The following is a 26,843-nucleotide window of genomic DNA, read 5'->3' as shown; positions in this document are numbered from 1 at the left end:
CAGGTACAAAAGGCAGGAAGTGATCGGGCGCCGCCCTTAAGCAGCAGAAACAGACACAAACAGACAGCATGGAGGGAAGCCAGAGAGACATTCTGGACAGGAGATCAAGTGCGCCCTCTTGCACAGTGGGAGATGGACCACCATGCAAGGACGCCGCCAGGTATGTTACAGATGGTAGCAGCACCGTGTGCTCCCCTCTACATATATATTTTCCTTTATAGGAGCATCTGTGAAATTGCATTGTGACATAATGTGTGTATTAAAGATGCACCCCCATCAAATTTGTTATCCTCTTAATATATTGCAGTAATCATATTATATGGCACTGTGTACTTACAATTGCTAATTTCCCCCTGCTACCCAGTTAATTCTTCTCTTTTCCACTAAGTCTATGACATCAAGTGATTAAAAACAGACCAGCTGAATCCATCTAAGCTCTAGGTAATAACAGGAAGTCTCGTTTCCCTGCATGAGTCATTATTAGAATTTCAATTCTTCATCACTGCAAAGTTCCTGATAGGGGGAGGAGCGGAGCAGCTAGGTCAGGAGTTGTGTTATGAACATGTACACACTCACACATGGGAAACGCTGCACCTACACAAAACTGGTCCTTGTACAGACTAGAAAGGCCGTAGCCACATAACTAAAAACACCACCATGGACCTATCTCAGCAAAAGGTCGTTAAGGGGATTCTAGCAATTCCTTAGGAACCAGAGGGGAGGATGCAACACACTGCCAACTAGGGGAAAGGAAAGTGTAAAGAGAGATACAAAAACTCAAGGTGAGAAACTAAGACACATAGAGTAGAGAGGGAAAGTTAGGGAAAACCAAAAATAAACAACAAGTATAACCTCCAATTGTACAGTGGTACAATGAAAAGGTGCCTTGTGGGAAAGCAAAGAGACGCACTGCAAGAATACAACTGGACATTATCAAACAAGGTAAACCCCTTTGCTGAAGAGATGGAACTCCTCCTGAACACACATCCACGAAGAGTTTAGCCAGCAAGGAAGTGCAGTGAAGGGTGGACATATAAAACCCCACCCAGAATGTGATAGGACAAACCAAAAACAGCAAAATGAAAAACACCTGGAGAGGAGCAAACCAAGAAAGGAAAACAAAGACAATAGAAACTACCGGCATATTGATCGGGAAGAATGGACAATATCTCAGCATAGAGAGGAACAACCAAGTCAAATCTTCAAACTGACCTATGAGAAGTTGAAGAGAAGGTGGAGCTTGGCTGCCAGGGACTTTGCAGTGATTAAGAATTGCAGTTCTAATGATGACGCATGCAAATATACTTCCTATTTCTATATAAAGCTAGTTAGAAGGATTCAGCTAGTTAGATTTTAACCACATGATATTATAGACCTAATGGAAAAATGGAAAAGAGCAGAATTAACTAGGTAGAAGGGCAAAATGAGCAATTTTAAGTACTAAGTGCTATATAATATAATGATTGCAATATACAGTATTAAAAGGATAAAAACTTAAATGGAGTGATTCCTTAAGTACAAGGACTTGTACATTTTTGATTGTTGACCTGCCACCCCAGCATCTAGTGGTGCATGCTCTTCTAGAGTCACACCAATTTGGGTATTGGTGTCATATCTGGACAAGGAGTGGCTATTTTTTCAACGTTCTTAAATTCTTCTCGGACTTTCAGATGTGGCGACCACGAGAAAAGGCCGGACGGCTCATCTGAAGTGTGAGGTTGATCCCGGAGACACATTACTAGCAGTTACATGGAAGCTTCGTCTATATAATTCATCCTGTGTTTTATCGAATAAAACAGAGAAAAATAATACGACAACGTCATACAGCTCCTGCAGCCCAAGGATGAGAAGTAATCACTCATCACTGACCATCAGTAATACTGAGATATATGATGAAGGGATGTATATTTGTGAAGTTGTAAATCATAAAGGCACATTCATTAGGTACACATTACTAAATGTATTAGGTGAGTAATATCCTATAAAATCAAATATTGTGGCTGTCATTGATGGCATGTTGAGGGTCTAATGATTGTGGCTTGGTTCCCGTGCTATGTGTCTCCTTTTTTGTCCCTCCTTCCTTTCTTGCATGTGTCTCTTCTACCGACAAAAAAGAAGTGGCAATGTAAAATAATGTGATTGATTTGTTCAGTTTAAGGTTCAGTGTCAGCACGAGGCATGGTTTTGGTGGCTCAGTGGTTCACCATGCTGCCTTGCAGTGCCAAGTCTCTGGGTTTCAATCTGAACAAGGACAACATCTGCATGGAGTTGATATGTTCTTTCTGTGTTGCTCCCCAGATGCAATTTTCTTTCAGGTGCACATATGTATTTGTTACATCATGGTGTAAGTGAGATGGTATATGAGCCCTTTGATAGGCACTATTAGATTATATGGATCGGACATTTAATGCAGGATATAATTTATATGCATATGAATAATCTATGCCTGTTGGATAAATTGACAGCTCAAATTTTTGCTCCGATTCATTGATATAATCTATAAAAGTGGACCATACCAAGCCAACTATTTGTCATTGGACTCATTTATGTGTAGAATATACAGCCATAGGCCACCACAATAAGGGACTGGGCTAGGCATTCCCACTGTGATTTTCCCACCTCACTACTGACTGGGTTTTGTGGGTCACTCACTACCTATTGATGGTGACCTTGTATGCATTTATTAATGCACGTTCTTCCAATTATCTATTTTTAAGAGTAATTTTCAATAAATATTATATTTTATTTTCTATTCACACCTTTTCCCCTTTCCATTTTATACTATTAGTTTTGAGGACCCACTATCAATCTCTATAAAAAAAATGCATGTTCAGTTAATTTCTAATTATCATTAAAGGGTACCTCTATTTTAATAGGGTTCTAAGAAGTGTAATGCAGCGGCATTACTGTAATGATCCAGTGTGTATTTTGGCTGAACATGTTCCTTTCCCTCAGGTGATTGGTCACATGACTGTGACATAGCTCAGATCCTGTGTGCACAGAATGTCTGTCTGATCACATGACTGTGACATCAGCAAGGTCCTGTCTGTGTGTGTATGTGTGCTACAGGATATATAAACCCTGGGTGATTTGAGACAGGTGTGTTGTGTGAAAGGCATGAGGCCTGCTCCGGTGAGAGAGGCGTGAGGCCTGTTCCCTGTGTGTGTGGGACACCGTGTGTGAGTGAGAGGCCTGGGGACTCCTGGAAGGTGAAGCCTGGATCTTGTGACTAGATGCCAGTAAGCCTTGGAGAGCCAGAGGCTTACTAAAATAAGCGTCCTGGAAGGCAGAGCCTGGATCTGTGCGTATGAGAGATGCCAGTGGCCTTGGATGGGATAAGGGCTGGAGAGCACGTGTGGTAAGCCCTAGAGCCACAGTGGTGGCGGGACAAAGCGGACTGAAGCAGCTACAACCCCTCAAAGGTAAAACACTGCTTGATATGGACATTGATGTGGACATTGATATAAGTGACTTTGTTGAGGGATGTAACTGGAGCCAAGAGGGCCTGTCTGCTAGTTGCAGGGCTCCTGGATATTATATGTGTAATATGCCGGTGAGCCACTAAGATGGACTGTGTGATCAGCAGCTTATGAAGGTTAATAAACTGCTGGTTGGTGAAATATTGGAAAATATGGCTGGTGTGCGTTAATTGACCCGGCGCAGCGAGTATCCCCCAGGATGATGACTAGCGCTGCCTTACAGAAGTTACATCCTTCCTTGTGGAGGGTCACATGCTTGTGTGAGGAGACTTATAGGCCATGCATTACTTCTCTGGGAAACTAAATATGCAAATTGCCTCTCCAGAGAGAAAGAGGTTTTGATCTCTAGTACTGCCTACTGGAAGTAGCAATCCTAAAAGCTAATATTGGACCTTTAACCAGACCTTACCCCTTAGATGCCAGTCAGAGGCCTGCCATCCTGCCAAATAAGACATCTTTCATTGCACTGATAAGAGGCAAAAACCCCAAAACAAGAAAATACATGCATGCAAACTGAGTGGTTTGGATTTTATCCTAAGTCGTGTGGTAAGGTTCGTTAGAAGGTCAATATTGGCTTTTAGGATTGCTACTTACAATAGGTGGCACTAGAGTTCAAGCCTATTGCTCTCTGAAGTGGAAATTCACATATCTATATTATTAGAAACCAATTATTGTGCAGGAGTGTGCATGTAAGGGTCACACTGGCCAAGGTGTTCTGTCTTGACCTCAACAACAGTGACTTGGGTTTCTCTGTGTGTGATGTAATTTGCTGCTCATGTTTCCAGCTTGGGCCACAGCCCCTCAGATGACTCCGGAACCCCATAAGTAAAGCGGTTATAGGAAGTTTCGCCCACAGCAATTTGTCCCCAGCAGTTCGTCCCCATCTATTCGCCCCCAGGTACATTTCGCCCCCGCACATTTCGCCCCTATCATTTCGCCCCCAGGAAGATTCGCCCCCCGCACATTTCGCCCCCGCACGTTTCGCCCCCAGAAGTTTCGAACTGGGGGCGATACGTGCCGGGGTGAGATGTGCGGGGGCAAAACATCCTGAGGGCCAAATGCTAGGGACGAAATGTGTGGGGGCAAAATGTACCCGGGGGCGAATTGCTGGGGGCGAAACATCCAATTCCCAAGTAAAGCAATAGCAAGGAAAGATTCAGTCCATTTTGTAAAAATAAGTTGCACGTTACTGATGTAACTGATGCAACATATGTACAGTAGGTAGTGTGGTGGGCCGCTGGGGAGGCGTCAGATGTTGCAGAAGGGCCAGCAGGGGTGTGTAGGCTCACTGGCAGCAGATAATGATGTCACGGTAGCTGAAGTGGGTCGCTGAACCCCTCAACACTTCCCTCGTGTCCACAACAATTTCAAAAGCGGGAGGTGGCACTTTTGGATGGTATAGGACCCCCCGGGGGCACTCCTGTAGCGGTGGTGTCTGGGTGCAGGGTTTGGAGTGCCCATGATGTTTGTGCAATCTCAAGCAGCCAGACACGCAGGTGAACTTGTAAACATAACAATTTTACTGAAGGCGGTAACGGGGTACAGTCTCTCTTACAGGCAAAGTTCACAGTATATTGTGCATACGAAAGTAATAGTTTTCTCCGCATGAGAAAAGCAAGGTTATGGCCTCTCAGGGCGGCTGGAGAAGAGTTCTCTTCACTTGCTGGTACAGGAAATGCTATGCACAGTTCAAGAAATATTACACTGATGGAGGGACCTTCGCAGATTGGCTCTCTGTGGAAAACGCACTAAAGTGTGGATGTGCTCACAGTTTTAGCCCACCGTTCCCTCTCGCAGGGGGTAGGTTTAAGCAAAGTCGGTGGCGTGGCAGCAATGTGGATCTGGTCCTGGCTAGAAGCGATCAGGGTAACCAGAGAGCAGGAGAGTCCATGTACAGCTTTCTTTCTCCTGACTGGAAGACACTTCACTCTTTTTGTGAAGAAGATTATGTGAGGAAAAATGGTCCCGTCAGCGTAGACTGGCATTGAAAACACTTCTCTGAGAGAATAAAGTCTCTTCTCTATCTCCGTTAGGCAGCAGGAGTCTCCCATAACTGGTCTGTACAGGTGTTCAGTCAGAGTGTGGCCTGAGCTGGGAGGCTCCTCACAGCTGTTAGTATGGCAGCTTGTTGTGTGGAGATTAATCATTACTTCATTTACACACATTGGCCAGCAGATGGCAGGAAAGTACAATTACAATGCAATATATTATATCCCCTAACTCAGTACACACAATGGAACAAATCTAGTACCCCACTACAACTGTCTCATTTAGCAGTAGTAGAACGGGTACTGGGATGCCACAGAAGCAGGTACAAAGCTTGATTTTCACATCTTCTCTTCTATGCAGAGGCACAGGCATAACAGTCACATCACTTAATAGTGTTTCAGCAATATGGCATGTATGGCTAGAAAAGACCATTCCACTTTCTATCCTTCACTAACAACAGCCCACTTTCAGTAGTGCCTATGCCCTGGCCTTGCAAGTCTTGTCTTGATCACTAACACTCTCAGGTCCGGCCTACACATTACCTCTTCAGCCCCACTTCACTAGCTGTCCAGGGTCTTCAAAAACCCACAGTTCTACCTTCCAGGCTCCTGGCCATAATCATAACAGCTGAGCTCTCCTTTCTTGTCTTTTCCTCTTCCCAGGATCCAGGATGATCTGGTTGTATTAAAATCCAGACTTCTACTTTATCTAGTACAGTAACAGGGCTTGCTACTTCAGAAAATCTCCTCCTTGCACACATACCCAGTATGTGGCCTAGTCTGTCACGCTCCCTGTGACTGACTTCACTTCGCTACTAACTGCTGACTCTTCTAACCAGGAAGTAACTCTCTTCTTACTTCCAGAAACTCCTCCCCACTGCAGATCTGGTTAACTTTAACTCTTATTTTTATTCTGTGCCTGCAATGTTACTTCTTTAACTTTTCCCTAATGATTTGCAAAGAGTAACAATGCCATGAATAGTTGCATCAAACATCACATACGGGAATGAATTAGTATAGCATATGTAAGGGGAAAAGATGGAGCCTCTGAAGAGTCCCTGCATGATGTGACATTAGTGAGGAAAGACTGCCATCTGCTGGCTGGATGAAACCAGGCAGAACTAATTTGCACCAGAAGAATTGCAGGAGGAACGAGTTCTTGTGCCAGACCTGGTCAGGTGCTTTTCATGACAAGAGTTCCTGGATATAAAAGCCCTGTGCGCCAAATTGCAGGAGGCTTTGGTACCAAGAGAGCACAAGGTTCAGATGTGCACAGGAGAAGACTCTGCAGCCAGAGTGACAGGCCACAGCAGAAAGCGTGTGCCAGGGTGCTAGCTGCTTGCAGACAGGACCCAGATGACACCAGATAAGATCCGGAGCCTGGACTATGCCGGGCAAGACCCTAGGACCCAATCTACGCCAGTCCAGACTCAGAGTCCAGACTGCGCCGGTCAAGGCCCGAATCCCAGACCTGCGCCGGTCAAAATACTGAACCCTGGCGACGCCAGTCAAGATCCGGAGCCCAGCCACCTTCTCCCCAGATCCGAGAGACAGCCGTCGTTGGTCAAGCACTGAAGACCCCTGAGAACGCTTGCGGTTATAGAAGGACTACACAAGTGACCTGGCCTGTCGCTTCCAGCACTGACGTACAGTACAGGGGTCAGGTTAAGCTAGGACAGCAGACAGGGTGAGGGTCATTTGGATAAAAGGAGGCTCAACATGCATTGGTAGCCTTTGTCAGGGGGACTTACGGCCTAGCGGCACAACCCCACGACCCCCACTAGGGCCTTTACTTCAGGTGGAGCCAACGTAGTAGCTCCCACCGAGACAGGTTTATCACCCCTGTCAGAGGACCACTAGTATAATCCCTGACAGACTTTTCTGCCGTTCTAATTGTATTTTAAAACTCATTATATGTTCTGCATTGTATAATCTACTTGTAATTACCCTGTTTACACTGTTTAACTGTTTCTTAACTACTGCAATTTCCCGCAATAGCAAGGGAAATAAATAGTTCTCTGACTGTTCCTGCCTCATGTCTATCTGTGCGTTGCATCCGGTTACCTGCTTTACACATACTACAGTAATGAAATCTCAATATCAACATCTTTCGGGGGTCAGCCCGGATTGGCCACAATCCTTGTTGCAGGATGCTTATACCATTTCACAAGGAGCATCCTGCTCTGTTTTTTATGACCTTTCATCCAGGAATGGAGTCAGTGCTGGAGAATGTAATGTGGTCCCATTGTGCTAGACTTTCTATTGGATACAAAATCTAATGAGGCAGGGGACTCAGCCTTCAGATGACCCTAGACATGACCTCCGAAACAAAAAACAAAGTCCATACCTTCTAAATGATTACTGAGCATCTAAATACAAGCCCTACACCTCCAAATAAATACAGACCCCTGAACTAATACAGACCCCCAGATGACACTCTTTCTAAATATACTTGTAGATCCCAGATGAAACTATCCCCAAAAAAACATAACTCAGACTACACATGGAATATATCACATTTTTAACAATCCTCTTGCACCCTGGATACCAGCACAAAAAAAGTCCCGATGCCTGGACATGGGAGTACAATATTAAAAAAGATGTGGCACCCATCATATTTTCCCCTCCCTTTTTTGCCATGAGTCTTCTGGACATTTCTGAAGTGTTAGCAATGTTATACACATGTTACGCACAAATATACACGATATAAACACATTAAAGAAACATACAAACTTTTTACACACACCTACTGTATATGGGCACTGAAACATACATTACTCACACATGCATATGTGACACCCCAGGGGTCTGGTTGCCACAGTGATAGAGATATTATGTCTGAGAGCAGGTGGGAGGTCCTTTGGTCAGGGATCCTGTGCATGCCACACCTCCTGCCCAGTCTTGGGAGGGGAAGAACTTCCCCTGTATAAACCCGGGGCTGAGGCAGGGTGAGTCAGACAAGGAGAGTGGAGAAGAGAAGCAGCATAGGAAACAGCAGAGTTACAAGGAGTCAGGGGCTGGCAGCTACAGAGCTCGCCCTGACTAAGAAGATTCTTTACCGGACCCGGAGTCCGAGGCTGTGGGGACTAATCTCTACCCAGCAGCAGAATCCGTCGGGCAGGGGATTTCAGGTCCTCTGGCCCAGAAGCCTGAAGGCACGGTCACACGCGTGGGACCAGCACCGCCATCGTGGAGCGGAAGCCATTAGAAGGCCCCGAGTCACCGGCCATACGGGTGAGCACCACACGGTACACTCAGGGACGTAGGCTACTTACATCAGCTCCTAGCAAGGTAGCCAGAAGAGTACAGTCAGTTTGGGAGGCCTACAACTACGCCTGGCCAGGGGAGATCCCATCTGCTCAAGGACTGACCAGGCCCCGTTCGCTAGCAAGTACTCCGGGAGGGTCTATCGTTGTTACCAGTAAAGACCCTGAACTACACCGTACCGTCTCTGAGTGGTTCCTGCTACCCCCATCATCCACGTCGGCTGCCCTGAGACCATACCCCTCCCGTTGGGGGTTATACTATCACGCTGCACAATCCTACCACCGGCCTCAGCGGTCTGCCCTGCAGCAGCAGCTTCCTGGCTGCACTCAACGGGTGGCGTAGTCATCAACTATTTACTACTAATAGACTGCCGTCTAGTTTGACTCCCTGGGCACGGACCGGGTCACCGCCACGAGATTACAACCCTCCACGGATCCGGCTCCGGGTAAGCTCCCGCGTGCGCACCGCAGCGCGACACAGGCCCAGGGGCGCGTCAACTTTGGCGTAGTCGGCAGGATTTCGTGCCCGCAACCACCGGGTACTGCGTGCCTGAAAAAAAAGACTGTTCAAACTTACCAGTGGTGAAGGTTTCCCGCCATCCGGCACCATCTTCTACCTTCTTCCCGCCATCCGCGAAGTTTTCCCGCCATCCGGCACCATCTTCGACCTTCTTCCCGCCATCCGTGGAGTTTTCCCGCCATTGGACGCCATCTTGAGGACGCCGCGCGGGAAGAAGAGGGGCGTGGACTCCGAAAGCGCGCGAGAACTGAAGCCCCGCCTCACGTCCGGACGTTGCGTAAGGTCCTGGAAGGAGCCCAGCAGACGCCGACGTCACAGGAGCGCGACGGAAGGTCCTCAACCCTGACGATCCACTGCGGAGCCGCGGCCTACGGAAGAGGATCATCGCAAGGTAGGCCACGGTCCACTAGGGGGGAGGAAGATGTCGGATACGGAGGAGAGCTTCACTGCCTCAACCCCCGCCAGCGCTACCGCTGCTGTAGTTATGCCCTTCACCATGCCCTATATCCCGGGAGCAGCTTGGCTACCCCAGTACTCAGGGGAGTCACATACCCTGCATGACTTTAGAGAAAAGCTGGATAGCCTCTTCCAGGTGTACCCCCTCACAGAAGAGCAAAAAGTGAGCATCCTGGTGGCCCAACTAACCGGGGCAGCCAAAAGGGAAGTAAAATCCTGGCCACCTGGGAGGAAGACTGTCGCAGGGATACTAACCCGGCTGAAGGACACCTTTGATACCCGCACCTCAGCCGAGATTAAGCTTAGATTCTACGGGTGCAAGCAGCGAGCGCATGAGAGTATAAGGGACTATGCACTAAACCTACAAGAGGCCCTGAGGGCCATAAAGCAGACCGACCCTGATGGGGTGGGAAACGAGGACAGGCTGTTGACTGAACAATTTATAGAGGGTTTATATTGCAATGCCCACCGAACCCAGTTGCGGGCAATGGCCTTACAGGATCCCCATCTGGACTTTGCACAGTTCAAGGACAGAGCCATCCGGGTGCTCCGAGAACCGGCACCAGGTGGCGTTGTGACCCACAGACGCCCCACTACCACTTACTACCAGGAGGCGGCGCCCTTGTCAGCAGGGCCTGTGGGAGCTGATGCGCAGGCTTTGGACAATGACCCGGCTCCAGACCTACACCATCAGGTCCAAGAGCTAGCTAAGAGCGTTGCTGCGCTAACCCGAACTGTGCAGTCTTTACAGGTTTCCACCCCAGGGAAGATCCAGCTGGCATCCGGACCGGAGGACATCCCGTGGCGTCGACCAAGGAGGACCCCACCGGCCAGAGGAAGACCCAGTGACCGATACAGTGAGGACGGACGACCCATCTGCCGCCGCTGCAATCAACCCGGACATATGGCAAGGTACTGTTCTTTAAACGGGCACAACCTGGGGTAGAGGGCCAACCCCCAGGAAAAAGATCACCAGGCCCATCGAACTGGCGCGACAGATATGTGGGAGGACGTCCAGTCTTGCCTGTGGTACTGGATGGCATTCCCATGAGTGCCCTACTGGACACCGGGTCACAGGTCACCACCATCCCGTACGTGCTCTTCAAGCAGTACTGGAATGACTCGGATATTACCCGCTACCCCGACGACGACTTGAGTATCATCGCCAGCAATGGTCAGCCCGTGCCACAGATCGGATTTAAAGAGGTGACCATCAAAATTGGTAGAGTCGAACTGGCCGCACAGGGACTGATCATTGTAGATATCGATAAACATAAGAGTCACCCAAAAATAACTCTAGGAACTAATGTAATTGAAAATTGTCTTGCAGAGGTGATTTTCCTTTTACAGCAGGTTGCCAAGAATGCCAGCTCCGGCGAGCAGCGGGTGCTCCAGAAAGAGATCCGGGCACTGATGCAACGGCAACAAGTGGAACTCTCCGGCGGTGAGATTGGTAGCGTAAGAATGTGTGACCCTTTTCCTATTGCCATGCCCCCAAAAAGTGAAATGATGATTTGGTGCCGGGCAGCTATTGGTCTGAGAGGTAGAGATTACCAGGCAATGGTAGAACCAGTTTACTCAGACAGTAGGCCCACCATTTTGACAGCACGGGGGGTGGTCAATGTACGCCATGGGAGGGTGCCCATTCGCATAATAAATATCGGGGAGAGGGAAGTGTACCTGCCCCGGTATGCCACGCTAGCCAAATTATATACCACTAATCAAAGTTCTATACAATCTGTGGAACCCTTGCCTCCATCTCACCCGGAGGAAGGTAACGGCTCTAAGAAAGACATGGAGGACTGGTGTCAGCAACTACATTTGGGTACTGACTCCACTCCCTCACATCAGAAACAAGGAGTCTATCGGGTGGTTCAAGAGTATGAGAGAGTGTTTAGTAAACACCCGTTAGACTTCGGGCGAGTCAAGGGGGTAGAACATCGCATCCCCACGGGAGATCATCCTCCCATAAAAGAGAGGTATCGACCCGTACCCCCTGCACATTACCAACACGCCAAGGGGATGCTTAGAGATATGAAGGAGGCTGGGGTAATCCGGGATAGTTGTAGCCCCTGGGCAGCCCCATTAGTTTTAGTCAAAAAGAAAGACAACACCATGAGGATGTGTGTAGATTACCGGAAAATCAACCGTATCACACACAAGGATGCGTACCCCTTACCAAGGATAGAGGAGTCATTGGCTGCTTTAAGATCTGCTAACTTCTTCTCTACCTTGGATCTCACTAGCGGGTACTGGCAGGTTCCTGTAGCAGAGGCGGACCGGGAGAAGACCGCATTCACCACCCCGATGGGACTTAGCGAGTTCACCTGCATGCCGTTCGGACTCTGCAACGCACCAGGAACCTTCCAACGCCTAATGGAGTGTTGTCTGGGCCACAGAAACTTCGAGACGGTCCTGTTGTACCTGGACGATGTCATCGTATATTCCAAGACGTATGAGGACCACCTGAAACACCTGGCGGAAGTGTTCGAGGCTCTGGCGAGTTACGGCCTAAAGGTGAAACCATCCAAGTGTCACCTCCTGAAACCAAAGGTGCAGTACCTGGGACACGTGGTGAGCGCTGACGGAGTGGCTCCCGACCCCGATAAGATCACCGCAATTAAGGGATGGCCAAGCCCCTCCAGCGTAAAAGAAGTGCGGCAGTTCCTCGGGTTGGTAGGCTACTACCGAAGGTTTATTCCCGGTTTCACCAAAAAGGCAGCACCTATGCAGGACCTCCTGATAGGCCAGTCCCGGAAGGCCAAGAACCAGAAGCCGCCCTTCAAATGGGAAGAGCTGGAAGAAGAGTCCTTCCGCCAGCTGAAGATGGCCCTCACGGGGGACGAAATCCTGGCGTACCCGGATTATAGCCAGCCCTTTATCCTCTACACCGACGCCAGTAACATCGGGCTAGGAGCCGTACTGTCCCAGATCCAGCAGGGGAAGGAACGAGTAATCGCCTACGCCAGCCGAAAACTGCGACCCACCGAAAGGAACCCCGAGAATTACAGCTCATTTAAGTTAGAGTTCCTGGCCGTAGTATGGGCAATCACTGAGCGCTTTAAGCATTACCTCGCTTCTTCCCGGTTCACCGTGTACACGGATAACAACCCGCTGACACACCTGGACACGGCAGGACTCGGTGCCCTGGAGCAGAGGTGGATGGCCCGTCTGTCCAACTACGAGTTCACAATTAAATACCGGGCAGGACGCTCCAATACCAACGCGGACGCCCTGTCCAGGATGCCCAACCTGCCGGACGGAGGAGAAGATCCGGAGGGACTGGAAGAAGTTGAACTCCCTGCGTTCCACCGTCATGGGACTATTCAGTATTCCCACCGGGTAAGGAGTAAGCAGGCTGCTACGTTGAACCCCTTACCCCACTACAACTGGGCGGAAACGCAAGACAGCGACCCTGCCGTCCGACTGGTGAAGGAGATGCTGACTCGGCCGGAGGCTCGCCTTGAACCAGACGCTCCGGAGGAAGCCAAACAACTATGGGCAGAGAAGAGTCGACTGTTCCTTTACAAAGGGAAGTTGTGCCGCAGAATGGTTAACTCCCGGACGCATGAATTACTCTGGCAAGTAGTGGTGCCACGAAGAGACGCAGCCATGGTGATGGAGGCATACCACGACGGAGCTGGACACTTTGGGTGGAAAAAGCTGGAGTTCCTGCTGCGCGAGCGGTTCCACTGGGTAGGCATGAGGGGAACCATCGAGAAGTGGTGCAGAGATTGTGGCCCGTGCAACCTGAGAAGGAAGGACCGAGCCAGCCAGAAGACTCCCCTGCAGTCCATCGTCACCCGGCAACCGTTGGAACTGGTAGCCTTGGATCATGTAAAACTGACCCCAAGCAGAAGTGGCTACGTCTACGCGTTAACCATCGTGGATCATTACTCCCGGTTCTTGGTTGTCGTCCCCGTCAAGGACTTAACGGCTCAAACAGCAGCTAGAGCCTTCCAGCAGCACTTCTGCCGTCCACACGGGTACCCGGACCAAGTGCTGACGGACCAGGGACCTGCCTTTGAAGCGGAGGTCTTTCAGGAATTCTGCAATCTGTATGGCTGCCGGAAGATAAGGACGACACCCTACCATCCGCAGACTAATGGACTTTGTGAAAAAATGAACCAGGAGAGTACAGGAGAGCGTGGAGCGAAGTCTCTGTCAGGCTAGGGAAAGACAAGAGAAAACTTACAACCAGTATGCTCCCGCTGTTCCCCTGGTACCCGGAGAGCAGGTCTTGAAGAGGAAGAGATGGCTCCACAAGTTGGACGACCAGTGGGAGAAGGACCCGTACACCGTACTGCCCTCAAGCCACGAGAACCCGAAGGTCTGTACCATCAGTAAAGACGGAGGGGAAACCACAGCCATTGTATCCCGGGACCACCTGAAGAAGTGTCCCGAACAACTGAGGAACCCTGAAGAGGAACAAGAAGACCATCGACCCGTGGAAGAAAGGGAAGATATGGTTAGTACCGTGCTCGGGGACTTTCCTCAGTCTTGGACTCAAGTCAATGGTGCAGTTGTGGTACCCGTACTCACCTTCCTCCAACCATCATCCCAAGAACCTACGGAGCAACGGGTAGAGCTGGAAGAACAGCCGGTCCAGGAGGCAGAAGACTCCACACAAGCAGAACAGGAGAATCAACCCTCTGCTTATAGTGAGCCTGCCGTACCCCTAGTGAGACAAAGAGCCGGTAGACAGCTGCCCAGTTTACCCTTGACAGCTCCTACACCCTGTAGTTCAGGGACAGACAGTCAGCTCCGTAGGTCCACTAGGGCCACTAGAGGCCAGTTACCCGCACGCTGGAGAATTTAAAGTGTATAAATTGTTTTATCTATGTTTTTCTGTGTCTTGTTGCTTGTGTATAATTTTGTGTTTCTAGTTATTTTTAGGAAACCTTGGTGGATTTACCGGGAATCCTTGTATATAGTTGGAGCGTAACCCAGGATGGACTAGAGACTGTTAAGGACTCGGGGTAGGACAGACCCCTACCTGGTTACGTCTCCCTGTGTTGGTGAAATGGACACCTTTGCTTTTCTTCAAAGACTGCATCCGGTTGCGGACACGCCGTAACCATCTTATGTGTTTTTCTTATAGTATTGTTATTGTTATACTTTGTTATGTTTTTCTAAATGTGTTTAGTCCCGGAGTACTAAATTTCACTGGGAGGGAATGTGACACCCCAGGGGTCTGGTTGCCACAGTGATAGAGATATTATGTCTGAGAGCAGGTGGGAGGTCCTTTGGTCAGGGATCCTGTGCATGCCACACCTCCTGCCCAGTCTTGGGAGGGGAAGAACTTCCCCTGTATAAACCCGGGGCTGAGGCAGGGTGAGTCAGACAAGGAGAGTGGAGAAGAGAAGCAGCATAGGAAACAGCAGAGTTACAAGGAGTCAGGGGCTGGCAGCTACAGAGCTCGCCCTGACTAAGAAGATTCTTTACCGGACCCGGAGTCCGAGGCTGTGGGGACTAAATCCTACCCAGCAGCAGAATCCGTCGGGCAGGGGATTTCAGGTCCTCTGGCCCAGAAGCCTGAAGGCACGGTCACACGCGTGGGACCAGCACCGCCATCGTGGAGCGGAAGCCATTAGAAGGCCCCGAGTCACCGGCCATACGGGTGAGCACCACACGGTACACTCAGGGACGTGGGCTACTTACATCAGCTCCTAGCAAGGTAGCCAGAAGAGTACAGTCAGTTTGGGAGGCCTACAACTACGCCTGGCCAGGGGAGATCCCATCTGCTCAAGGACTGACCAGGCCCCGTTCGCTAGCAAGTACTCCGGGAGGGTCTATCGTTGTTACCAGTAAAGACCCTGAACTACACCGTACCGTCTCTGAGTGGTTCCTGCTACCCCCATCATCCACGTCGGCTGCCCTGAGACCATACCCCTCCCGTTGGGGGTTATACTATCACGCTGCACAATCCTACCACCGGCCTCAGCGGTCTGCCCTGCAGCAGCAGCTTCCTGGCTGCACTCAACGGGTGGCGTAGTCATCAACTATTTACTACTAATAGACTGCCGTCTAGTTTGACTCCCTGGGCACGGACCGGGTCACCGCCACGAGATTACAACCCTCCACGGATCCGGCTCCGGGTAAGCTCCCGCGTGCGCACCGCAGCGCGACACAGGCCCAGGGGCGCGTCACACACATATTACACACATACACATGTTAAACACATGCACACACACATACATTAAACACAATATACATGCACAATTCCCACATTTATATTTATGCTTACACTTTTGCAGATAATTTAAGTCAGTCTTGCAGGCAGCACAGGGCATATCTGTTCCCTTCCTCATGACTGTTGAGCAATGACATGTTACAACAGCAAGAAAAAAATTCTGGCTGTTGTAACTTTCTGTAGCCCAGGATGCTATAGACAAGATTTTTACAGTGTCCTGCTTCTATAGAGATGCAATGCCTGGATAATTTTCATCTATACTAGTGGGCAAGGCTTCTAATTTTAGCATGGACTATAGCCAGTGCTGGCATATTAAGCTTTATTTTATTAAAAGATGAGGATCCACCAGAGAATCCCCTTGTCTTCCATCAGCAAATCTAACTTGGACAAGTCTTAAGCTGCATGACCATGCGGACATAGAGTCTAAAGGGTGCAATGATTACTACTTGAGGTGACTTGGGATCTGGTGTCAATGTAATTAATGAAAATGACCTAAATAATAATGTTTTATTGCACCTAGCTCTGAATTGACATAAAATGGACCTTTAGATCTTATTAGTAACAGAAATACGCAGACCATAATAGCTGACTAAATACATTTTCCTTAATTTTCAGCTGAGCCGTCTATATTCCTAAAACTAAACAATGATGGATCTCCAGAGTGTGGCGCCATCGGTGGGAATCCACCTGCAGAAATCTCCTGGATCCCACATTCAGATGATATCAACAATACGGTACTAAAAGACCTAGGCCAGATGGGGGCGGTAATCAGCACGTTCAGTAGAGAAGGAACTAATGAGACGTCGGTGACTTGCGTCGTGTCTCATCCATCGTTTATAAATCCATGGAAAGGAGACATTACACTGGGTGGTAAATATATGTGTATGTATTAAGGTGCGTTTACTGTACCCTTTAATATTTTACACCAGAAATCCATGTGAGAAATATGGAAGGGATTATCTCAGTAAAAACCCTGGAGGCAGATGCCTAGGACATGCCACCAATGTTTGATAGGTCTGACTGCTATGACCAAAGACAATTACTAGGACAATAAGTGCTTGGCAAGTACCGTACCATTTTGTCCCTAAATGGCTCCATTTTTTTTCCGAAGGATCTGTTGTTGGACAATTCTAGTCATTCACCACCCATGTGACCAGGGGATGACGTGGCATGGAGTTTTTCCACCATTTCTTCTTTGGGCATTATCGTTCTATACATACCACCTCACCATTTAGACATGCATGTGTTCTAAAAAAAAGAGTGGATTTAGTCACTGCCTGACACCTCGATGGTGGCGTATTTTCTGTGAGAACAATTGATCGGGCATGTTGAAATTTAACATGCTTTATCCTTTTTTTTTCCCTTGACATTTCAGATATTCACGTTCAATGACTGGCCAATACCACTAAATCTTCAATTCATCTGGTTCATCTAGCTCAAGAGTTAAAATGGGTTTTCAGCTTGAAACAATCACTTATCCCCTAGATGGCTGCTAAATGCTAAAAAGGTGTGAGTCTGAATGCTGGGTCTATTCATATAAACACTGGATAGAGTAGCAAGACGCATGCTCAATTGGCACTCCATTAAAACTTCCCCAAGCCACAGTTTAGTAGCTGGGGAAAATGGTGGACCAAGCTCCTCTTGGGGGTCCCAATAGTTGGAGCCACCATCTATCTAGCATTTACCACCTATTCAGTGGATACTTCATGAACTCTTTTGACTCGAGTATACTTTTACGTGTTAAGGTCACAAGTCTGATGCAAAATTATGAAAAAAAAAACATTAGTTGTATAAAGACATAGATGGAGACAGAACTTTTTGTTTTCTCTAACACAACCAGTAGGATATCACTAATCTTTCCATTCCTATATTAGACATTTTACACACAGAGACATAACTACATGGGGTGCAGAATTTGTAGACTTACTCACCCCCTTCAGCCTGAAGGGACCTTGCATCCCTTTGGCACACTATGGGTCACATGCACATGATAATTATAATTGGGCTGCCTTTTACTAATTTTGCATTAGGACCCAAGTGCGTAAAGGGCTTGTCTGGGTTAATGATAATGATGAATGACTAACCTTATGATAGATCATCACTATTAGATAGATGGGGGTCTCACACTTGGTACCTCACCGGTAAAGGTGTTCTCAACAATGGTCCCCACTCGGAGCTTTACTGCTCTACTCAGTACACTGGTTATGCCACTGCCAGAGCTGATAACATGTTATCCATGAACGTGCTGGGCATTGAGTACCCACCGATATGATATTGATGGCCTGTCCTGATGAAAATCTCTATTAAAATTACTCTACTAGTCACTTGGAAAAATTGTAAAATGTGCCTAACAAAAAAAAAAACCACTCCATTTGGATAAAACAGAGACTGGTGTCAGCATCATCAGTTCAAAGACAGTATTTTACGACCTGATGAATAACAGTGGCCCGACCCTCTGGATATTTCCACTACTTATAATGCTGTACAACATGAACCTGTTATTAAAAGGATATTTTGATCTTGTACATTTATATAATATTCTCAGGTTATGCCATATATGTGGGTCCCATCGATGGGACCTGAATCTATCTTGAGAATGGGACCCATCACTAGTGGAGAAGTTGTCAGAAGTCTCATTAATTTATTTGGAAATGATTACAATTTCTCCACAAACAGAAATGCACAATGGGGACCAGTATCTACTATACATTATTAGCATAGCCTTTGGATTTATTACAAAGTACAAGATAGGAATACCCCTTGAAGACCTGAAGCATAATCCTGTCTATTTAAATCCTAGTATACGTGTTCTTTTTGGGACATGTGAGTATAAGTCAACAATTGATCAAAGATCATACAAGGTCCATGTTTGGTGGATGATGATATATGGGTGGTATCCATTCATGTGGACAATCATATTTTTGTCCATATTTAGTGGTTGGTGATGTGTGTTGTCTGTGGTTTCCAATGTTATATTCCAAATATGTATTTGGTTAATAATCCAATATCTTATCCCAAAAAAATGACTACTCTGTGCGATCCACCCATGTGCTATCGTATTCGCCACCGGTCGTACCTCACTGTTAACTTTTGACAATGTAACTTTTCCTATGTTTCCCTCTAGGTTATAAACTTAGATTTGATAACATTGTGAGATTAATCATTACAGTAATCTTCACTGTTCTCCTTGCTGGACTTTTCATAAGCCTGAAGATCAAAAGACAGGTACTTTTTGGACTTTGTATTGATATAATGACGGCACATCCCGCAGCTCTCTGTTTATATTGGCTTACAGTATAGCGGGTGATGTTATATTACATTAATTCTGTTCATATTGATCACATAATATCACATATACCATGATATTCTTATTACATTTAAAGCACCACACCACATTATAGTAAACTTTCTATTTGGTATTTAGTTTACAGAGGTAGCAGCAGTCCCTTCTGTCAATTTTCTTCTCCTACTGCAATCTTACAGAAAAAGATGTAGCCTGTAAAATGGTTTACAATAGCTTACCCTCTTTGCTCTTTAATTTGTGAACTTTCAGCTATTTATTTAGACTAATGCTCACTGCATTTGTTTATTTTCTGATACTGGGAGGGACAGGGGTTATTTTTGGGCTGATTTCCCTCCATCCTGTGTCAGTTGCAGAGGGCATGTGGAGGGGTAGGTGCTTTACTGCCTTAGAGGCCATGACTTATAAGTGTGAATAGGACACATCTGAAATAGTTTTTTTGCCCCAAGTTATTGAGAGGTGATTGATCCTTTAATTTGTGAGCTTTCAGCTCCTTAACTAGACTTTATTTTTTTTATACTGGTAGGTACTGATGTTATTTTTGGACCGTGTCCCTCCATTCTGTGTCTGTTGCAGAGGGCATTTGGACAGAGTAGAAGCTTTATTGCCTCTTACAACCCATAACTTATAAGTGCTAATAGGACACATCTGAAATGGTGTTTCACCCCAGGTTATCAATGGGAGCTTGACCCTTTACTTTGTGAGCTTTTAGTTCTCACCTGGACTTATGCTCACTGCATTTCATTCTTTTCTGATACTGGGATTGACAGATGTTATTAAAGGGCTGATTTCCCTCCATTCTTTGTCAATTGCAGAGGGCATGTGTTTGGGGTAGAAGCTGCCTGTTAGAGCAAATGACTTATAAAAGTTAATAGGGCACATCTTAAAATGTGTGTTACCCCAGGTTGTGGAGAGGAGATTTCCTATGTGACTGTTCCTGGCAGAGGAATCCATGCCTGCCCATAAAGAGAGGAAGGAAACTAGGCCCAGAGAGCAAAAATTAGCAGTTTAGAAAGGATGCTATCTGACGTGAGGAGAGACTATTGAATGTCAGGGCACTGTGCACACCCTAGAAGTCTTTGTGTACGTGCATGATGAAAGAGTTGCCACAAAATTTGTAAATCCTCTTGTATGAGTGTCGTACAAAACCTACTTTTTCCAGAAGTGCACCCATCAGATGTTTCCTTCTTCAAGAAAGTGAGAGTGACCAGGACATGAAGGAACACAAGAGTGTCCTAGTATTGTGTGGCCAAGATGGGGCCTGAGTTTTGGTGCAGAATGGCAGAAACTCTAAATATATTGTTGCTGCAATGGCTAAGTCAAGTGCTGTTAAGAGATTGTGTAGTGTTCATTTGACTCTGGATAGTCACTTCTCACGGACAAACCTTAAAACATAGGAGTCCAGGGTCAAATATCAGGAAAGTAAGTCAAGGGCAAAGGAGCAAGACAAACGAATAGTCAAATGGCAAAGTCCAAGGTTGGGCAACAAAGATTAGAGTACGTCAGAGGCAAAGGGGGAAGACAAATGATTAGTCAAAAGGCAAAGTCCATAGTCAGGCTACAAAGATCAGAACAGCAGAACGCAGAACACAAGGGACACACACTACCAAGCAAAGCTACAACTGGCAATGTTCTGACTATTGGTAGCTAGCTAAATAGTCAGGCAATCACCAAGAAAGCTGGACACCTGGAGGAAATTCAGCAGGCCCCGGTTGATTGGACGGCTGGACAATCCTTAACTTGCATGGGGATTGCCAGGCATGCCCCAGCCCTTTGTTGGGCAGCTGGGCTATCCCATTCACAAAACTGACAGCCCAGCACACTTCTGAAATCTATAGGGCGGCTGAGCTGTCACTCACTGTGTCCATAGGACTCAGTGAGTGTCAGAATAGTGACACCCCAAAAGAAGAATCCCTAGTTGGAGCCATCCAATATTATTTAATAAGGTTGCAACCTGCTACGAAAGTTTCGGCATGTGTCTTACAATCCTAGAGCCCCTGAAGAGCAGTATGATCTTTATAACAAGACCACACACTTAACATGAGGAATTTACAATCCTCAATATTAAAATTGAAACACCAATAAAAAAAAAGTTGTGGAATTACATAAGTGTGGAGATTGATGCTCATATTCGATACTAAATAAATACAGATGGTTTGAAGATTTTGCATCCATTTTTTCACCATTTGCAGATCATTCACATGTCCACCCATCTTGTGATTTCCATAATTCAACTTTTCCTTCTTGGTGTTGCAATTTCAATGTTGAGGAGTGTAATATGCTAGTGGCTTATTATGAACCACTTCCCTGCCTCTAAATCCATGTGCCAGATGTAAATGCAACCTGTGCATCCTCATTTGTTATGTCCCTAAACCCATGTAGTGTTAATATCAGTTTGTTCAGAGCACACATTTTTTCTACATTTGTTTCTATTTTGTTCCTTTTATGTTCTTTTCAACAATTGTTTGCAAGTTAGATCAATTCAATATCTATTATACTGAAAAAGTCTATGTACCTTTAATTTTATATATTCTTGGATAATCTTTGATTGCTTTCACCTTTTTTCAAGGTACAAAACCTTCCTGAAGAGCAAATTAACAAAGACTGATGACAAGAAATATAAAAAGCTATTGTAAAGAGCGATTGGATCTGGGATGTAGCAATCTTTTACTATATCTAAGGGGTAACATTTCTCTTTGCGGAGAGCGACATGTTAAGCATGTCATGTTGAGGAGACTTTTAAAGTCCCAATGCTCCTCTAGGAAATATGCAAATTGTCTCTTCAGAGAGGAAGAGGACCAGAACTCTAGTGCCACCTACTTTTACTGAACTCTTTACAATTATTGTCTGGTTTTGTATGATATTTCATATTGTCCCATTATCTTTTTTTTTTGCTGTAAATTTTGTATTTTCCTTCAGTAAAGTTTTGTTAAACTATTTTGAATGTTTGGTCATTTTATCACTCATTGCCGGTCAAGAACCAATGGAATTTGAATAATGATCTTCAAATTTACTTTGTCTTACTTTGTCATTGACCGGGCCTGAATACAAATATCACATATTTTTTGCAAGCTCCTCATAAACCACTCAATTTTTCCAAAACTTTGCTAGCAGTGATCACTTTCACCTCCAGTTCACATGGACAAAATCTCCATCTCATTCAGAGTTGAAGAATCGCAGACAGACCACATAGTTGCTATTGGGCTTGTAAGTAGGTGAGGATTGGGGACCTGATGCCAAACAAATTCAACCCCTTAACCAGCATTTGCCCACCTCTGTAAACCTGGTCACAACTCCCAAGCTCCGGCATACCCTGTGGCCAGAAACATCAGCAGATTAGAGTCAGTTGACCAATAAGCAAAAGTGGAGAAGATCTTTTTGGGGAAAATTTGGACTGTTGGCCAAGATGTGTCTCCGATATTCACTTCATTACCAGTGTCTGAGCCAAACTGAACATTTCCCTTGACTTACATAATTCCCAACCAAACCCATCACCCCACTTGACTACAATTTTCCAGTAGAGTCAACCCTCTTCTATGCCTATCTTCACACTTTGATAATGACATCCTCAGACTCCGATAGGCACTGTCTTTTCAATTTGGTCTCATCTCAAATTGATCCCGATGTCTTCTGGACTTGGTGTTGGTGCATTTTGCCTTTCAAGCCTTTGCCATTCTTCTCCAAATTTCTGGAAGTCCGTTCTCATCCTCTGTGCAGTGAGACTGAAGCGGGCGTGGGTCATGATGTGGAGCTGTCGGATTGGTCTAATTCCAGTCCCACGGCTCCTGGTGTGTATATAGATGGGAGAATCTCTGCCAAGTGTTTTGTATCTCCAGCTTCCTCCACCGGACGGCTCCTGCTGTGTATATAGATGGGAGAATCTCTGCCAAGTGTTTCGTATCTCCAGTTTCCTCCACCGGACGGCTCCTGCTGTGTATATAGATGGGAGAATCTCTGCCAAGTGTTTCGTATCTCCAGCTTCCTCCACCGGACGGCTCCTGCTGTGTATATAGATGGGAGAATCTCTGCCAAGTGTTTCGTATCTCCAGCTTCCTCCACCGGACGGCTCCTGCTGTGTATATAGATGGGAGAATCTCTGCCAAGTGTTTCGTATCTCCAGCTTCCTCCACCAGACAACAGAAAGGTATGAGCAATTCCTTACACATAGGAAATATGTAAGATTATTTTGGTACAAGGGACCTAGTGTCATATTTATACCTTTATATCATTTCATGAGTGAATTTATGTTTTGTTTTACAGCACGTTCGTTGCCTTCATCTTTATGCACTAGGTGAATGAAAATCTAATACCCATGTGTTAACAAAAAAATGGGTGTTCTTACTTTTCACACGACTGTATCCGGGACTTTCTTACTATGGAACGCTCTCTCATTCCATTGAGTCTCAGAACCACCTCCTAATAAAAACTTATCATCTACAGGTTCAGAAAATTGCTCGCCCGGTGCTCTCTGGTAATGGAAAATTGTGTTTATGCCATCTTCCTAGAATATCACTCACAGAGATGCCCATTACAGGGTAAAACGCAAGTGACATTTTGTGATAAAAATGTGAGTGGCCTTTTAAGGGGCAGGACTGGCCTGATAGAGCATAGTTAAACTAGACCCAACTTAAACAACTTAAAGGAAAAAAAATACATAAAATAATGGATGGATAAAATATATAATATAATGGATACGCGGTCTAGCCATGAAAAAAAAAATGGATACAACACGTACTTGCAAGACAGATGTCTGAATGAGGCCTTATCTGGACCATTCCTAGATATTGCAATGGTCAGTGGTGAGTGAGGAGCTCCTTCTTCTACCCCCAAATAGACCTACGAAGAAATCATTAGGGGATGAAGACTTGGGTCCTTCTGGACCAAACTAGGATACATCATAAGGCCTCATTCAGAGGTCAGTATTTTTCTCATTCACAAAAAAATTGTACCGGTGTCATTAGTGTTTTGGATCCATATGTCATCAGTGTTTGGTCAGTGCGTAGTCAGTGTTTTTCACGTATGGATAAATAATGACAAAGCGTCTCCTATTTTTTGCAATGTTAAACACAAACAGCATGCAGATGGCACACGGACGTCTGAATGAGTCCTGAAGGATTTTATAAAAACATCTCTTCCGTAGCTTTTGAACATGAAGGGTCCAGTTCATTATGACAATTTTTTTTGTCTTTTTTGCAATATTTTGATGTTTTTCATCTGTTTTTAATTTGTAATGTCACAATTCCACCACTCACTGTGTCCTGGACACAGTGAGTGACAGCTCAGCTGCCAGTATTATGAGTGACCGTCCATTCACCAATCAGGGTAGGGGCGTACTGTGTATCTTCCAGGTATCTCTCATTTTGTGTGATTACTTGGCTATTTAGCTAACTGTCAATGTCTAATTATTGGCAGTCATAGCTTTAGCTCAGTGGCGTGTGTGTCTTGTTTTCCATTGCTCTGTTTCCGATCTTTTGCTGCCTGACCATCCGTTTGCCTAGCCCCTTTGTCTTGATCCATTACCTTCCTGGAATTCTGACCTCAGACTGTGACCTGACAATGTCTTTATCTTACCCCTCTGTTTATGACGAGCTCTCTTGGTATCTGACCCTGGACCTCTTGACTAACTGATCTCACGGCTTGATTTGTCAGTTATGACTCTGCGTCACATGCACCTTTTCTAAAGTCGATTTTTTTACATGTTTGCCTGTTTTTCCATTAATATTTGTAGCAATTGTGGGCAAGGTTTTAGATATTCATTTTTTTTTGGCCCAATTCATCAATTGGGACTTTTTAAAAAGTAGCAAACATATTTGCAGAAATGTCCTCCAGCACTTCCTTGGAACGATTTCATATACAACTGATTTTTTGTCTTTGCACAACATTCATGAAACTGGTGCACCATTTTGAAGAATTTGGAGCAATAAACTTTAAGGATTACCACTAGGCAAAAAAAATGGACTTCAAAGAGATCGTGCCCAAAAATTATAGAATTTAAAATGTTCTACTTTAGCAGTGCCAGATACCCATACAAATCACTGTTAGGGCAGGCACAGACAACCGTGAATTCTGTTGTCTGAGGGAATTGAATGAATTATGTTAATCACACGCTGATCAGAGTGTGGTCACAGTGTGCTCCGATTCTCTTGGAGGCGAAAAAAATGCAGAAAAATATGTCTCCCTCTTCTCCATTCTGTTAATCCATGAAAATCAGATGGCACTCAGATGTCATCCAAGTGCAGATTGATGGTTTACACAGATTCATTGACTTGCCAAATGCAATCCAATATTGGATCAAACTCGGTCATGCAGTGACTTTTAACTCAGACAGGTTTTGTCTGAGGGAAAAATCGGGGACAAGTACATGGCCCCACAGAATAACATTGGTCTGAGTGCGATCTGGATAACACTTGGACCTAAGATACGGTTGTCTGCACCTTCCCTAAGAAGCATTTGTTCCCGAGCATGCATAATGCTGTCAAAAGACTAAGGAGGGAAAAGTCAGCCAAGTATATCCATTGCCTGTTTCCATCAGCCCGATAGACATTGAAAAGAACATCAGGGACCACCACCCCATTCAAACTTACGATCTCCTCTCTTCAATTGGTGGGGTCCCAATACTCAGACATTTAACCCTTCAAGACATTGCAAAGCTAGGAGGAATAGCTAACACTAGAGAAAACAGAGAAATTATTTAGAAGGATTTAGATAAGCTGGAACAATGAGCAGCAATTAATAGACCGGTATTTAACAGGGAGAAATGCAAGATTCTACATCTGGGCAAGAAAAACGAAAATTACATCTACAGAATGGGAGGCATAGAACTAAGCAACAGCACGTGTGAAAAAGACTTTGGTATATACTAATAGATCACAGACTGCACATGATTCAACAGTGTGACGCAGCAGCAAAAGAAGGCAAAACACAGTTCTGGTATGTATTAACAGAAGAATAGAGTCTAGATCACGTGAAGTAATTATCCCCCTCTTATCCTCCTTTATCAGACCTCATCTGGAATACTGAGTCCAGTTCTGGACACCACATTTTAAAAAAGACATCGAAAAACTGGAGCAAGTTCAGAGAAGAGCGACCAGGACTGTGAGCATAAAGAAAAAGTGGGAAAAGTCTTCAGTAAAAATTAATTCTCACTTTATTTGTGCAAAATATTAAAATATATAAAGGTCCATAATAGCGGAGCTGCAATCTCGACGCCCTTAGTCAGTCACTGCCAGAAACGCGTCGAGATTGCATCTCCGCTATTATGGACCTTTATATATTTTAATATTTTGCACAAATAAAGTGAGAATTAATTTTTACTGAAGACTTTTCCCACTTTTTCTTTATGTATACTGGCCGAGAGTCACGGCATTGTGGGTCTGAGCCCAGAAGATATGAGCAGCAGGATGGATTAAATGCATGGTGAGGCATATATTTGTGTTTTTTTGTAAAGGACGGTGAGCAGACTGCAAACCATGTCCTACGATGAACGGTTAAAGGATCTGGGAATGTGTAGCTTGCAAAAAAGAAAGCTAAGAGGAGACTTAATAGCTGTCTACAAATATCTGAAGAGATATCACAGTGTAGAAGGTTCAGCTTTATTCTCATTTACACATGGAAACATGAGAAGCAATGGGATGAAACTG

The 26,843-nt window shown here is 45.7% G+C and overlaps 1 protein-coding gene across 3 annotated transcripts in view; it reads left to right on the top strand.

The window, feature by feature from the left end:
• LOC141239432 (cell surface glycoprotein CD200 receptor 5-like) overlaps positions 1-22,140 on the top strand; it is a 32,571-nt gene extending 10,431 nt beyond the window's left edge. The window contains exons 3-6 of one of the 3 annotated variants that reach the window (XM_073668538.1): positions 1,671-1,967; positions 16,518-16,772; positions 19,027-19,127; positions 21,773-22,140. In XM_073668538.1, coding sequence (XP_073524639.1) covers positions 1,671-1,967; positions 16,518-16,772; positions 19,027-19,127; positions 21,773-21,811 — 692 coding nt within the window. In that variant the 3' untranslated portion in view covers positions 21,812-22,140. Of the gene's footprint in view, positions 1-1,670; positions 1,968-16,517; positions 16,797-19,026; positions 19,128-21,772 lie in introns of those variants that run through there. The other 2 variants (XM_073668537.1, XM_073668539.1) reach the window with 2 other exon arrangements.
• Positions 22,141-26,843: the final 4,703 nt, after the last annotated feature.

Source organism: Phyllobates terribilis, unplaced genomic scaffold (genome assembly GCF_046119375.1).
Source record: "Phyllobates terribilis strain yellow unplaced genomic scaffold, ASM4611937v1 Scaffold_2__4_contigs__length_985480577, whole genome shotgun sequence".
In the NCBI taxonomy this organism is placed as follows: domain Eukaryota; kingdom Metazoa; phylum Chordata; class Amphibia; order Anura; family Dendrobatidae; genus Phyllobates; species Phyllobates terribilis.
Note: the sequence above shows the minus strand (reverse complement) of the source record. Positions and strands in the feature narration are given on the sequence as shown.